The sequence below is a fragment of the Penicillium samsonianum genome, assembly GCF_028829775.1.
Source record: "Penicillium samsonianum strain IBT 33392 chromosome Unknown utg000003l_segment0_segment0, whole genome shotgun sequence".
In the NCBI taxonomy this organism is placed as follows: domain Eukaryota; kingdom Fungi; phylum Ascomycota; class Eurotiomycetes; order Eurotiales; family Aspergillaceae; genus Penicillium; species Penicillium samsonianum.
Window position 1 is genome coordinate 4697544 of NW_026643261.1, and position 15039 is coordinate 4712582.

A 15039-nucleotide genomic window follows, 5' to 3' on the forward strand; every position below is an offset into this window, starting at 1 on the left:
CGATGTATGTAGGAATTGACTGCCTTGTTGCCTGACACATGCACGGACCACATGATCTACATGACGTAATCCCTCCACATGGCCCCGGGGCAGTAGACCTCGGCCTTGATCCAAAGAGATCACGTTCCTAACTTATTGACAATCTTCCCACTGTCTGTAATTACCATCATTTCAAATCTTCTTGGAAACTATCTCACTCATGTACATCCTGTCTGAAACGGATACCAGAGGTTGAGGGGCACAATCCGGAGCATAACATCAATTCTCCAGAACTGGATTTCGAACTCAAGCACCAAATTTCGAACACGACCTAGCAGAGCCATGGCCGAATACAAGCTATCCTACGAGTCTCAACTGGTGTGTCTTGAAGACCAGCTCGCTTCCATTTCCTCACACATCCGACCCGTACCTCTGGACTGCATCGGACCATACTAACCTCACGCAATCAAGGACGTCTACCACCCCTCCTACCGCTACGAAGCCCATGACCCGCGCGACTGGAAATCCGCCGCTCTTCGTGGCCCAGCACTCCCCGCCCTAGGGAATGCAACTGCCGGTGCAGTCGGCGCAGCCATCTCCAATGTTGTCGTCTACCCCCTCAATGTCATCGTCGCCCGTCTACAGACCCAGAAGCAGAAAGAAAGCGACTCCAGCGAGAAATCAGATGACGACGAAAATGCCGACGAAGGATATACCAGCGTGGTGGATGCTGCCCACAAGATATATGCGCAGCAAGGCATAGGTGGCTTCTACCCTGGTCTGGCGCAGGATACTTGGAAGACCGTCGCGGATTCGTTCCTTTTCTTTCTTGCATATAGTGCCATCCGCCAGAAGAGGATAGTCGCACATGTAGGCGCAGAGCGGGCTGCAAAGAGCAAAAATATCGTCCTTCCGATACTCGACGAACTTGCCGTTGGTATCTTGGCTGGCTCGTTTGCCAAGCTATTTACCACGCCATTGTCGAATATTGTCGCGCGCAAGCAAACGTCTGCGGCACGCAAGGGTGGAAATACGAAGAACTTGTCAACCAGTGACATCGCAGCTCGCATCCGCGCTGAGAAGGGTATCCTAGGCTTCTGGTCTGGATACTCGGCCACTCTCATACTCACCCTGAATCCATCTCTCACGTTCTTCCTCAATGAATTCCTCAAACGGACCCTCCTCCCACGCTCAAAGCGCGACAAACCTCCTCCAGCTTTGACATTCCTTTTGGCGGCCCTAAGCAAAGTCGCCGCCTCGTCAATCACATACCCCTTCTCCCTTGCGAAAACCAGAGCTCAAGTAATGAGCTCGGGCTCTAAGTCTAAGTCCGAAACTGCGGATAAGTCTCGGGCCTCGCTTTTCGCCTCTCTGACTCCCGAAATACTTTCCACAGTCGCCACCATCGCCCGCACTGATGGTATACCAGGACTCTACGCCGGCCTTCATGGTGAAGTGCTAAAAGGCTTCTTCTCGCACGGCTTTACAATGCTCGCTAAAGACGCCGTGTACGCGTTTATAATCAAGAGCTACTACCTCCTTCTGATGCTCGGACGTCGCTATCCCTCGCCCGACGAACTTATCCAACGTGCCCGCGAACAGGCGGAGGAGTATACAGAGATCGCACGTGAAGGAGCGCGTGACCTAGCGGAGAGAACAAGGGAGGGCGCCGAGGAGCTGCTGAACGCTAATTCTGGCGGTAATGCTGTTGATATGACATCGAACTCCGCGGGTGCTGCTGATGCTGCCGAAGGTGCGGGTCGTGGCATCGATGCTTCTTCAGGTCTGAAGGATTCTATTCCATCGGTTTCTGATGAGCTCAATGAGACGGCAGAGCTGGTCGGTGATTATGTTGAGGATGAAGCGGTCGAGTGGAAGAGCCTCTATCATTGGTTTTGGGAGAAGGATCGTGGGACGCATCGGGATTGATTTGAGGGCCAAAGTATACTGTTTGTGATTTTTACATATTTAGGCATTCTTGTTACGACCAGTCCTTGTTTTGTTACCGGAGTACATAATAGCGTTTGAAATATCATTTCATCCCATTCGAAGATCTCGATACTTAGGTATCTATCCAGTCACTTGGCTCCTCAAAAGCAGAGGACCATCTCGGAGGGTCTGCTGGCTCAAATATTTCCAGCCCCTGCTCCAGCGCGACGGATTCCTTTTCTGAACGGTGCTCCCTCCAATCGGGCTTCCATAAAAGAACATGTTGATATCTACCGCCGAACTTCCGTGGTCGAAATTCGCAACGAAAATGGAAAGCAAACACAGCTCGGTAATGTCATTATGAACATCCATGGATCCCAACCTGTGGACCATGATCAATCGCTCGTTCGTGAGGATTGGTTCATTTCCTGCAATGACGATAGAATATTAAATTGACCGTTACATATATTATTTTGGAAACATCTAAACCACACAGCATTCGATACATATGCCTGTATCTAGATTAACTATAAACTGACCGAGGATATTATGAAGAATGAAATTCCCCTACACAGATAATAATGGAGAGCGAAGGATATATTGTAGAGTTATATAGAAAAGTGCATTTCCGGCGTCTAATTATTTCGGTGATGTTTTCTTATAACCCGATAAGTAGCGAAAATAGAAAAGGAAGAAAAGCCAACAAGCTTATTCATGTATATATACGGTAGTAGTGTCGGTGCCTCAGGTTTGACCAATTTATGTTCTCAACCATATCAGCGTTGCCTCTGCTAGTTACAGGACTGACCACGAGACATCCAAGCCTAATCGGGAGCCCGAGATTACCCTGCCGGGGTTAGCTCCAACTCTGGAGGCTGATAGTGCTTACCTTACGTTAGCCCCAATGTAACAGGGCGTCAACCTTGAAAGCTCATTGGTTATCAAAACCATTGTTTCCCGCTCTCTTTCCTATAAAGCTATCGATAATCCCCAAGTGAACGGATAACGGACTTTGAATTCCACTAATTTCTAAATTTCCAATATGGCATCAACCCAAGCCATACAGGGACTGTCCAAGTCTAGCCGGCTCGTCTACCGAGCCCCAGAGAACTCTGAAGAGGAAATTGCATTTCTCCACGATTTCATCAACGACCCTACAATCCAAACACTGAGCACTGCACGTCTCCCGCGCCCGCATCACAAAGGTTCCGCAGGGGAGTTCATCAAAGTACTCCAAGACAACCTTCTAGGAGTGTTTATATGTCTTCCTGCTCAGAATTCCCCCGAAGCAGAAACAAACCCCTCAACTGAGACCCAGACCTTGGATCGGCCTGCTCAAAATTCCAAGCCAGTCCCAATTGGCCACTTGAGCCTTTTCAGCGTGGCTGGACCAACTCAAGCTCATCATCGCAATGCGACGATAGGAATCTCACTTGCGGACGGGTTCCGGGGGAAAGGATACGGCGGAGAAGCTATCAACTGGGCACTGGACTGGGCATTTCAGCATGCTGGACTGCACAGAGTCTCTATAGGGGCACTTTCGTTCAACCACAATGCATTGAAGCTTTACAGAAAGCTTGGATTTGTGGATGAAGGTCGCGAACGTGAGTCTGTATACTATCGTCGCGCTTGGCATGATGGTATCAACTTGTCCATGCTAGAGCATGAGTGGGAGGTTTTGAGAGGAATAGCGCCGGGTCAATCAGGCCCCACTCCCCCTCCCACTGAAACATCTGATCAATGAAAGCTCAACTTATGTTGTATTTTTGACAACCATAAGGCTCCAAGTTGATCAAGCAGTGGGGGTTGATATACCACAATATCAGCGTGGAGCATTATGGAGGGACTTGAGGGTAAATAACTTGGGGATTTGACTTAAGAGGGGCATTTTTATGGTTGCATGATAGTTGGCTTACTTATTCCTATGCATTCAACATACAAGAGACGGAAGGCTAAACTTCAACTAGCATGATTCAATTATTTTTCCCATGTCGCAAGGCTCAAATAAAGCTAGCACGTATTCCTTTTTTATTATACTCCTGGACAATAGTGGAAATGTATGTATCGTAGGGAAATATATTCAATTCACGGCTAAATATCCCAGGCAAATTCACGCAATGACCTGTCCTTATCCAACGATGCAAACGCGAGGACAGCTTTGTTCAGCGGCCGTAGGTATGGGAGCCAACGACCGAGCTCAGCATCCTTTTCATGTTGACTAATATCGCCCAATAAAGCGTCCACTAACTCATAGCCGCGCTGAGCAGTAGCCGGGTCATTTGAACCTTCCATGTGCACACATAAGTCCTCTAAGATCTGGATGCAAACCCGGAAAACTGCAAAATAATCAATCCGAGCTACTGGCATATCTCCTTCAAGCTCTGGCAACACGGTATTTTTGATTTTCTCCATGGTTACGGTGAAAACGGTTGAACTAAGTTGCTGGGAAGCCGCTCTTATTTGACTTGGTGTGGGATTGTCCACTCTCCGCTCTTCGTAAATCCGAACCCACAACTCTCCGCTTAGTTGATAGTTTATCATATGCTGAGCATAAAACCGAGACAGCTGAGGACAACCGGTGGGTCGATCGCTGAAGAAAGAGGGTCCACGAGAGAATCGGAAATCATTCTCACTGTGTAAACTCGAAGTTTTGATCAACTGGCCTCCACTCGACCGACGAAAGACTGAGCTGAAGTTGCTTTTTGGGATTGATCCCGGGAAGAGGGACTTTGTGAAAATCACACACATTTGATCTAGCCAAGTCACTCGCTGCATCTGCGGGCTCACTTCCAAGAGAGCGTTGTAGAGATGGAGTACTGTCATGACGTAGTTACTCGCGCAGCACAAGTTGACCCCTTCATACATGGATAAATAGAGGATCTCGATCATGTGGCCAGATGCAACCCAAGGTGCTTGATAGTAGAGATCAAACCTTTTTTCTTGGAAGTAAGTTTCCAGCTTGCTTCGGAAATCGCAGATATATTGTTTATATGGGCAGGTGCAATTGTCCGGAGTCTGACACCAACAAAGCTTCTCCAAACATGGCATGCAATCTGTGATACTCTTGATGACGTCGTTGGCGAACTTCAATGATATAATCCGGCAATTTACTTGATTTGTATTTTCATTGGACCACAAGAATGACTTGTACGTTGATAGCAGCATATCCATACCGAAAACAAGATGCGTTGGAATTGGCGATTTTGGGTTTCTTAGTGCCGCATCTAGAGCAGGGAGAAGAGGTTCTGCCTTCATCCGTTCTTCTTCTAGTGAACTGATAGCTCGGCCCGAAACAAGAAGTTGTCGCATGCTTTCCTGCATTTTATCAAAAGCCGAATCGTCAAGATTGTAGGATGCTCGACTGTCGACAAGTCTGTGTATAAAATCTCTCGGATTTTGTTGACTGCCAGCGGTGGGAAGTATCTCTTTATACTCATCAAGGGTGCGGCAGTGGTGAAGAATTTGCCAATAATGCATCAATCCAAGATTGTTAGCGAAACGTTGATAATCATGCTGGAGTTCTGGAATATCGGTGAATCTGATTCTGAAGTCTCTTTTGGTGAGATACCATTTAGAGATCAGTATAGCATTATCCGCCAGTCCAGTTGAGCTTTGCATAATTCTTTCTACTGCGTGGTAGGCCGTATTGGTCAAGAATCCGGCGACAATGATAGAGAGATTTCCCGATGCTGCATCGACCCAGAATCCGTTCACCTTTTCGCAAATGGCATCGAGTTCCTAATTATCGTGTTAATATTGTTCATCGAAATAGTTGGAACCTTTCTCGTACATATACCAAGAGGCTGAGCTCGATGTACTCGCCTAGCTCATCATCTTGTAACACGTGTTCGACCTTTTCTGTCGTTAAGGCGTTTGCTGCACTAGTAGGGTCCTGATTTTGCATTCCAGAATCAGGCTCATGATGGACCGTGAGATCTAAATCTGCCAAGCATGCGTATCGATTAGGCGCCGAAGATGATGATCTTGTTTCGCTTGCCTTGCTGGTCGAAACTGGAAGTGACTGCGTCGATTTCGCTAGTGGCAACAATATCTGATATGTCTGCTCGAGTCTGTTGACTCGATCAGTCACTAATAACAAGCGGAAACTTGCTGAAACGAGACATTGCACCTATCTATAAAAGCTTTATGCTTCAAGTTCTCTTCTTGTTGGTCCGAGGCAGCGCGCTCTACATAGAGACTATGAACTGCCCTTCTCTTCTTGAGAATGTTTCGAAGCTTGTCGAGCACGTATTCTGGAACTGGTAACTTTTGGTCGCGAACAAGGATTGCAGCATTCACGATTTCAGTGGTGCTGGGCCGTGCATCGAGGTGGAACCGTTCACGGCCAACTGTCGAAACGAGCCAGTCCACGACAGACTTTGTCGCACTCTTGTATGAAAAATATAGAGAAAACAGCGAGTTGTCCATTATGAATTCGTACGAGCAAGAGATGTAAGACTGATGGACACTGCGCTGAGAAGTACTATTACCCCGCCTTCATATGTGCCCAAGCTGACAACATTATAAAACAGAGCCATCTGACCCGTTGAAACAAGCCACCATCGCTGAAATAATACTATACATGAAAGGATTGCTGTTGAGACCAACCCAGAGCTACGGTGGTACCGCAACACGAAGATGTGTATCAACCAAGTCAAACCAAATGCCCCCATATCCAGACTCCCTCGACCCCCTAGCCAACTTCACAAATTCCCGAAGCCGCGATATGCACACACTTTGGACTGTGAATGAGGTCAAGCGTTCCACCAAAGCTTCTCCGGGTCCATGTATCTCAAACATGGCCAACGTCAAAGGAAACACCACAGGCAGCGCGCTAGATTCCTTTACATTGACCGCCAATTTGGCAAAGAACGACAACTCAGAAAATATTCCATTTGCAAGTGTCCACGCTGGCCCATCCTCGACTCCTAGCGGATATCGCAGCCGATGGAGGATTAATAAAGCTGCCAGACGATACACATTTGCTTGTGTCACCATTGCTAGAACCGGATACTGGCCGTAAGTGTCGAACAGTCCGGTGGGGGTTCGGGGCCGCCAGCGTCGGATCGCCTGTTCTATTTCATCTAGTCGGTCATGAATGGCTGAGTGTGATTCAGACCCGACAGCAGGAGTTTCTCTCTTCAACGTATTACTACACTCGCAGATGTCGTAAAGATGAGGAAGGAGTGTTGCGCAAAGACCAAGACAGCGGTCAACGATGACGCGACGCTGGGGATCGAGTCGTATTATAGGGATCTCACGGTGTATTAAACACTCGACCGTGTCTATCAGAATCGGGGCCATGGTTATTATGTCCATCATTGGGATTTGCACCATTCTGGGAAGCCATGCTTTGGTCGAAATGAGGGAGCTCCGAACGATAGTGTGGGCTGTACTAGAGTATGTTGCCGTGAGTACATCGAACACGTACATTTTCTGGCCCAGGAAGAGAGTGCAGGCTGCGTCGTAATCGTTTGTGATTTCCACACTTCTCAGACGCTGCAATCCCTTCGCTGCCCTAGACATATCGGGCGGGCTCCGGCGTATAACAGGGGAATTTTGGTAATTTGTCATCAGTCCAAGATAGGCCAGGTATCCTTCAATCAGGATCGGGGCGGATAGTTGCAAAACAGCATAAATAGTCTTTTGGAATCCCGGAAGAAAACTATGTCCAAATACGAATGGTGCATGTGTAACTGAGAATTGTTCCGAATCCCCAACGGTGCGCAACGCATCTGATATCGTTTCGAAGTTGGCGGGGGCGGCGAGTAATTTCTCTGGCGATATTATCCTGATATCGGTGCTGTCTGGTGTCCAAGATTCGTCATCTTTGGGAGGCGAGCTGCAAGAGGAGCCCGAACTGGATGAGGAAGATGAGGCATGGCTCTCGCTTTTTTTGAACTTGGCGCGCTGTCGCGACACCACAGTGGAAACCCGCAAATCCTCATGTGGGAAGTGTTTCGCAGAAGTACGGTATCTCATGCGCTTTGTATGAAGAGCGGTAGAGCCAGTCTTTAGACGACTACATCTGATGCATGTCGGACTAGCACCTGCAGTGCGTTTCTCTTTCTCTTGACTCAAGTTGCAATAGTCGCAGGCCTTCCCCATAATTCTAGCGCGAATCCGCGAATATAAATAGCAATATATCGCGAGCCGTGGAGTAGACTGGAAGCAGTCTGCTCAGTTTCCAAAATGGATGTCAATGGTTGTATGAATTCGGGGAGGTCCCCGGGGGCCGGCAAGATCGCCCGATTTCCCCGCTCGCCCCAAGATTTCCCGTTTTGATCGGCGTATTAACTTCCTATTCCGGTATTACGATCAGATCCATAGATCTCATTTAAGATCCAGGGTTTTATGGTCTGTAATAGAGATAATGGGTTAAGAGCATGTCATTATTTCACAATGCGTGTGGTACTATTCCTCGTCCACCAAAAGTATCGGTTGGGTTGCGCAGTGAATCACACCCCCAGCCAATGGAAGCGCAGACAAAAACACAGGCCGAATCACGCGATCAGAGCACAGCTTTTGAAATAGTACCAGGGCCTCTTGATCTCGCCGAGTATCACCGAACTGGGGAAGAATAAGCCCTCCATTGACGAAATAGAAATTCACGTAGTTCGTCGCTGGTTCATCGTAAGACAAGACCCCGAAGATGTTGGGGTTCGGCTCGTCTACTACGTGTACCTCGAAAGGGCGACCCTTCGCATCGACTGACTTCCCCAGAATGTCCTTGATCTCTTCATAAACCTCCACCCATTCCTTAGGCACGCTAGAATGGGGCCGCGAGAGGACAACAACTCCGGGCCGGACAAAGTTGACTTCAGCGTCAACATGGACATCAGTAACATCCAGATCTTTTCTGCCAGGAAACCAGATGATTTTCTCAACCCCTAGCAGACGACGCAGCTCTGTCTCAATCGCGGTCTTCGAGAGACCTGGGTTGCGATTTTCATTGATGATGCTGCTTTCAGTGGCCAGAAGTGTGCCTTCGCCATCGACAACTAGTGCACCACCTTCCAAACAAATCTGTGATTCCACTTGAGTCACCCGAGACGGGAGAACATCAGATTCGATAACCCTGCGGGCAAAGCTTCTGTTTTCTTCGATCTGTTCAGGCGTCATCACAGGCCAGTCAAGCCCATCCGAAGCCCGGTCGTGGGCGCCAAGCTCATGTTTTCTTCCCCATTCACTGAAACGGAAGTTGATTGCAAAGCGTTGATGGATATATTCGCCAACGCCACGTACATAGACAGGGCCTGTATCGCGGACCCAGAGGTGATTTGTGAGGAACGGAATGACAGAGATATTGGAGGTGTCACTCGGATATTTTGTAATAGCTTGGCTAATCATTGACTTTGCTTTCTGGACATCTTCGGGTCGCGCATATAGTCGAACTGGCTCATGTGCCGAGATGACAGAAGCCAAACTAGCAATGTCGACACATGCACTTTCGTAGTATGTCGAGGCGATGGAGGCTTTGGATGGGAATCCCAGAATGGTCGCGGCATGACGGGCAGTCTCCTGAGGTAAGAAAAACCTTCCTTTTACTAAAGGTGAAACCATATTTGCAACGACTGGTGGGATGCTAACAGACATTCTGCTCAAGAGGCCGAGTTCACTTTGTAATGAGGAGGGAAAATCCAATTGTGTTATCGGTGAAGCCTGCTGGAAGTGGAGTCTAAAGTCAGGTGCGGGGGAATATTCTCCGCCGTTCCGGGTAGGAAGACGGTCATTTATTCAAGACAGCATACATAACCAGTCTACTACCTCAACTACTAAAATTATTTGCTACGGCAAAATACAAATTACGTCAAAGACCACATGATTGATAGCAGACGTTGTATTGAACTCCATGGAGTCAATCCGAGAGCCTATCAGCAACTAGTTGAAGGACGATGGCCCTTGACACGAAAAGAAAAGTCGATCCCAACCCTCGGAGGGCAAAAAAGCAGTCCCAAAGAAATTCCCTAAACCCCATAACCATTTGACGCAGAAAAGAAGAAACCCATCACACCGTAGCGCATTAAGTAGTGAAAGCCTCCGACCGGCACAGCAGCTCACACGAAGTGAGTGAGCAGTAATTCGCTCAAGACCATGAATGTCGCAAGACAAATCTAACCACCGAAACCGTAGAGGGTACGGCCCTGGCGCTTGAGGGCGTAGACGACGTCGAGGGAAGTGACGGTCTTACGCTTTGCGTGCTCGGTGTAGGTGACAGCGTCACGGATGACGGACTCAAGGAAGGACTTGAGGACACCGCGAGTCTCCTCGTAGATCATGGCGGAGATACGCTTGACACCGCCACGACGGGCGAGACGGCGGATAGCCGGCTTGGTGATTCCCTGGATGTTGTCACGCAAGATCTTGCGGTGGCGCTTGGCACCGCCTTTGCCGAGACCCTTTCCGCCTTTGCCGCCTGTTTTGGTTTGTTAGTTATTGCTCGAGGAATTGTGGGATGGTAGTAGGGCTTGGTATGTGGAAGTATAATATAAAACAGGATGAAGAGAAGGGGAGTATAGGGAGTTGAGGGTGATTGGAGGTTGTGTTAAGATGCGTAAAGGCGAACGGCCTTTCCTAATTAGGAAAGGCGGGAGGCAGTTGGTGCCTGAGGCATGAATCACGTGCCGAAAGGGGCATCACCAGTTCTTATTTTGGGAACTTCACCACGCCGACAACAAACAGATGGGGGTATGTAGTGACAACAACACGTGGAAAAAATAGTAATACTTACGTCCAGACATAGTTTCAGATATGAAGAATTGAAAGTCTTTAGAAATGTAGATGAATCGAGATCTGTGGTGTTGATAAACGATGAAAAACACGCGTTTAATGGGCTGGCGTTGAGGATAAGAGAGGGGGGTAAAATAAGAAAATCACTACATGGAGGGGGAAGGCAGTTTAAATAGGAAAGCCGATTACGCGTGATCCGGAAAGTAGGTATTTTAGGTAAGCGAGAGATTTATCCATTCTGCAATGCGGCGGTGATTGGCGGGCGGCGGGGAAAGAAAAAGGGCGTTATGAAGGGTCGGTTTCCAGCACGTCTACCAGGCATCGGCGAACCCGCATTTTCCTGCGTCCAGCGACATTGATACTGATCACGTGACGATAAGATAGGGGTGGCGCTAGCCCAATCTGGAAGTATACCCCAAGACTTCACCACTCGAATGAATGTGAGTTACTTCTTTTCTACTCCTTAGCTTTTCAACGCGTGACTAGCATTTTCATTGAGTAGCGGGAAAATAATTTATGTTTTAGAAGTTATCCTAACAAGCTACGAGTGACAAAAGAAGATCCAGTTGGTCGCGTTCATCATGTCTCGTGTCATTTCAAAACTATGTCGCGTTGCCTATATAGTAGGCATTCATGTATCACTATCTTCGCGTCCTCACGTCTTCGCATCCCCTGTCCACGTCCAACCAGAAAGTTAGACTGTAGTGGAACTGAAACCGGAATAACAAGCGGAAAAAAAAACACAGCAAAGAGAAAACGCCAGAACACCATGCAATCAAAAAAGAAAAACCCATAAAGTCAATGCATCGAGATCAAGAGCGGAGGCAGGCATACTAAAAACTTTTTGCGTTGAAAAGGAAGGGCCATCCAAGAAAGAACAGCAAAGAATCGAAAAAGGCCTCGGAAAAGAAATCGTAGCGTCATCATGCGTGGCCAAAGCAGCACACAGAGGTAAACAAAAAAAGAGAATGACCGCACCAGACAACAGCTGGGACGGGCGCGTCGATAAATTGGGCCGACGACTGGTGGTAACGAGCCGCAACGAATGATTCAACGAAACGTCCGCGGTTTATTAGGCATCGCAGAGACAATCGCTCACATGTGCTGCTGGTCGAAACCACTGGCGAATAGAGCAGGTAATGTTGAGAGGGAGTCAAAAAGACAAAAGAAATCCATCCATCAAAGTGCACAGATACGCGCTGGGGTCAAAGGGGTCGAAATTGGGCCAACAGATCTGTCCATTTCCACACAAGGACTACCAGATGCCCTTCACGACAGTCGTCAACGATATGCTTCAAAGGCCGACCGGGAGGATCATAGCCAGGTTGGACGCTGTCATAGAACAATCTATGTTACTCACCCTCTAATGACCGTAGGAGAGTGAGGATCATTCATGAAATTGTGGTGGAAAGAATGGCGAAAGGCCAGGGGTGAGGCTGAGGGCAGCGGAGAGGCGCGTGGGCTAACAGAAGCACGGGGTGCTTCGGCGACAGGAGCCCGGAGAGGAGCAGGAGACCGAGGAGACAGCGGCGGCGAAGAACAGGCTGGGGCAGAGATATGCTTTGGGGCCTCGCCTTCACGACCGCTCGAGATCGATGGGTGTGCCTTCAGGTTCGATCCTTGCGGAGACCCATACTATGAGAGTTAGTTGGCTGTGATGGTGCGATTTGCTGTTGAGAAACTTACAAAGCAGTACTTATCGACCAACTCCTGGTACACGGAAGACTCGAGCTGTGGCTTGCTAGATACCAAAGAGGACGGTTTTAGATCTCCCACACGACCTCCGGTGCGGAAATTATCGCTCACTGCAGAACCATGGCCCTGCCCAAAACTGGGGGCTTTCTTGGTGGGTTTGGTCTCCGGCGCCACGGTCTCCCCAGATTTCGCGCGGGCAGTCAGAGCGGTCCGATCTAGAGGCGCCTTTGACCGCATAGCAGCAGACAGCGACGCTCCGAAGTCGTACCGATTCCCAAATGCCTGGCGGTTGGAGTTTTCACGGCGTTTGGGCGGCGCGACCGTATCGATGTCATCCGAGGGCTTACGGGCCAAGGGCGCACCATTCGCATCATCGAAAGGATTCGTGAATGGCGTCTTATCGCTGACATCGGGGAAATCATAGTTAGGCGGCATGGATTGCGGTCGAGCGGTATGAGAGCTGGTGAAGGATCGGCTGCGCGGAAGAGCAGGGCGAGATCCGCCACTTGGAGGCTTGCTCGTAGGGTTCTTGGGCACCTTGTGGAAATCAACCTGATAGTTCACCGAATCATTGTTATCCCAATATTCCTGTCCATCCACGTTATAGCGGATGCACATAAACATGGTCTTGGTCTCCAGATTGGCCTGATCATCCAGCTTGAGATCGAACGAAAAGCGATCGAACCCATCGGCAGCTTGCTGGCGGCGAACATCGTGGCAGTATGCCGCTGCAACCTCCGAGGTAGTCCTCCAATAATCCAGTGTGAAACGAGCGGTCACATTCTTGTGGAAAGCAAGATTCGCCACTGCCACAGTGCCGATCAAAGTGCTCTTATCAGTCGACAAGAACAATCGCTCGAGGCGGACCGGACAAGTCGCACGTGACGAGATATCCTTGGGCCAATTGGCGAGCTTGATCTCCCATTCCCACGATGGACCGCCAAAGGGAAACTCGGCCTCGGTGTCGTGGTTTTCAACTGGTGATGTTTCTGTGCTGACAGCCAATGGTCTGTCCAGCTGGAGGAAGTGACGGATATGTTCCAAGTGGGAGTCAAAGTGCACCGCTTTGGAATAGACGGGAGTACCAGGCATGCTGGATGGTCGTCGCCGTGCCAAAGAAGGGCGCAGGGCAGGTCGAACAAGCTCACCTGACTTCTTACGGACCATTGGGGGCTTGCACGGCATCTCCACGTCACTTCCTTCGGGCGAGCTAGTCAGTGCCGATTCACGAGCCAACTCGATGGCGGTTTCAGTGGATGATCGAGAATGAGTAATCTTGCGAGCTTCTTTGGATAATGGTAGGTGGGGGGAGCTTGGGACGAGTGGGCTTTGCCTCAGTGGTTGACGGCGCACTTGATGAGGGCCGAGCCGGCATTTCTGGGTGGTCTGATGAATCCATTCTTTCCGGTGAGCTCTCCCGCCTCAATTTGATTGATCGAACGGCAGCCTCCAGCTCGTCAAACTTGACACCCTCACCACTCCGGTGTGGTGATTCTTCATCACTTGAGTTCGGTCCAGACTCAGGGGGGAGATTACCGCCCCGGGAGGGATGATAGCATTGCTTATCGGCGGTGGGGACTGACGGAGACTGGCATGTGGATCGATAGAGGGGGAAGCCCGGGCCGGGGATTCTGGAGTGGAATGCACTGTCGGTTTGCTGTTCGAAGGACTCCTCCGATGACGACGGGTATATGAGGTAGAGGAATATGAACGGGAATTCTGAGCCCGTCCCGACGAGGAGCGAGCCAAACCGGGCCGCTCAGAAGGCTCGGTTGGTTGGGAGTATTCAATGTGCTGCGCGGAGAGCAACGTCTTCAACGGCGCAGTGTATGGCATCCGGCCGACTTGTGTGTCTCAACACAAGAAGGGGATGAAAGGTAGATAGTAAAGACTCGCGGGTGTCCAATGTTTCAATCACAATAAAGTGTCTGAAGTAGCTCTGGCCGTCAGTAAGGGTTCATTAAATTCCGTATTGTGGCAAAGGTGAAGGAGTGGCAAGAGGCGAGGAAAGACGACATGCCATTTCATCAGGGAATAAAAGGGGAGTGGGGTGACACTTGAGGAAGGTGCCAGTGGAAAAGTCAAGGTTTCACGGAACGAGATAACTTTGAAGGGAATTGGGTTTGGGGTTTGAGGGAAGGAGAGAGCTTATCAATACCGTGAAGCATGAACATCGAGTGGCGAGGTATTAGCCAAAAGTATCGGCAAAAGGAATCGTTTAAAATAGTACAGAGAAGAGACAAGATGTACAATATAAAAAAGAAAGGAAAAAAAAATTGTCAAGCTCCCGGCACAGCCGCGATCAAGGGCGAGAGAGGTGATTTAAAGGTACCTTGGAAGTTATAGTGGCAAATCAAGCAGCCATTCCCGCTATGACCGTTGAGAGAAGATAAGCCGGGATGGGAGATGTAAAGAAAATATTCACCAGAAAAGAGATAAAATCCGGTATTATAGCTTTTTGCGAGAAATTCTAAATCCTAAATCCTAAAATAAAAAGTAGATAAAGATAATGCCATAAAAATTATTGTCAAGGTGCGTCTGCTTTGCATAGACTCCGCTTCGATACCACCAAGGTCAGTGCGTCCCGTATAGGTGGGGGATACTTCCAGGTTTTTTTTTTTTTTTTTTTTTTCTAGGTCTTTTTTTCCTATTTTCTTTTTCTATTTCTTTTTACTAGACTTTATCATTTACCTATTTCTATTTCTA

General features: G+C 48.9%; 7 protein-coding genes across 7 annotated transcripts; 2 read left to right on the forward strand and 5 right to left on the reverse strand.

Annotated features, from left to right (window-relative positions):
* The first annotated feature begins 136 nt into the window (after positions 1-136).
* On the forward strand, positions 137-2202 carry N7471_005404 (putative mitochondrial carrier protein). The gene is made up of 2 exons (XM_057278123.1): positions 137-357; positions 451-2202. Exons 1-2 carry the CDS (start codon positions 322-324, stop codon positions 1906-1908), a joined length of 1494 nt encoding a protein of 497 aa, XP_057137733.1. The 5' UTR covers positions 137-321; the 3' UTR covers positions 1909-2202.
* Positions 2203-2950: 748 nt separating this feature from the next.
* On the forward strand, positions 2951-3652 carry N7471_005405 (GNAT family N-acetyltransferase; the record flags this gene model as incomplete). Its single annotated transcript, XM_057278124.1, has 1 exon — positions 2951-3652. One exon carries the CDS (start codon positions 2951-2953, stop codon positions 3650-3652), a length of 702 nt encoding a protein of 233 aa, XP_057137734.1.
* A 347-nt stretch (positions 3653-3999) lies between these two features.
* N7471_005406 (uncharacterized protein) lies at positions 4000-6336 on the reverse strand (the record flags this gene model as incomplete). Its single annotated transcript, XM_057278125.1, has 3 exons — positions 4000-5646; positions 5705-5978; positions 6038-6336. The coding sequence occupies 3 exons, from the start codon at positions 6334-6336 to the stop codon at positions 4000-4002; spliced, it is 2220 nt and encodes a 739-aa protein (XP_057137735.1).
* A 186-nt stretch (positions 6337-6522) lies between these two features.
* Positions 6523-8016, reverse strand: N7471_005407 (transcriptional regulator family TF; the record flags this gene model as incomplete). Its single annotated transcript, XM_057278126.1, has 1 exon — positions 6523-8016. The coding sequence occupies one exon, from the start codon at positions 8014-8016 to the stop codon at positions 6523-6525; it is 1494 nt and encodes a 497-aa protein (XP_057137736.1).
* Positions 8017-8322: 306 nt separating this feature from the next.
* On the reverse strand, positions 8323-9504 carry N7471_005408 (agmatine deiminase family protein; the record flags this gene model as incomplete). The annotated part of the gene is made up of 1 exon (XM_057278127.1): positions 8323-9504. One exon carries the CDS (start codon positions 9502-9504, stop codon positions 8323-8325), a length of 1182 nt encoding a protein of 393 aa, XP_057137737.1.
* A 518-nt stretch (positions 9505-10022) lies between these two features.
* On the reverse strand, positions 10023-10649 carry N7471_005409 (histone H4; the record flags this gene model as incomplete). Its single annotated transcript, XM_057278128.1, has 2 exons — positions 10023-10324; positions 10640-10649. 2 exons carry the CDS (start codon positions 10647-10649, stop codon positions 10023-10025), a joined length of 312 nt encoding a protein of 103 aa, XP_057137738.1.
* A 1345-nt stretch (positions 10650-11994) lies between these two features.
* Positions 11995-14169, reverse strand: N7471_005410 (protein phosphatase regulator GAC1; the record flags this gene model as incomplete). The annotated part of the gene is made up of 3 exons (XM_057278129.1): positions 11995-12273; positions 12325-13719; positions 13810-14169. The coding sequence occupies 3 exons, from the start codon at positions 14167-14169 to the stop codon at positions 11995-11997; spliced, it is 2034 nt and encodes a 677-aa protein (XP_057137739.1).
* Between the last annotated feature and the right edge of the window lie 870 nt (positions 14170-15039).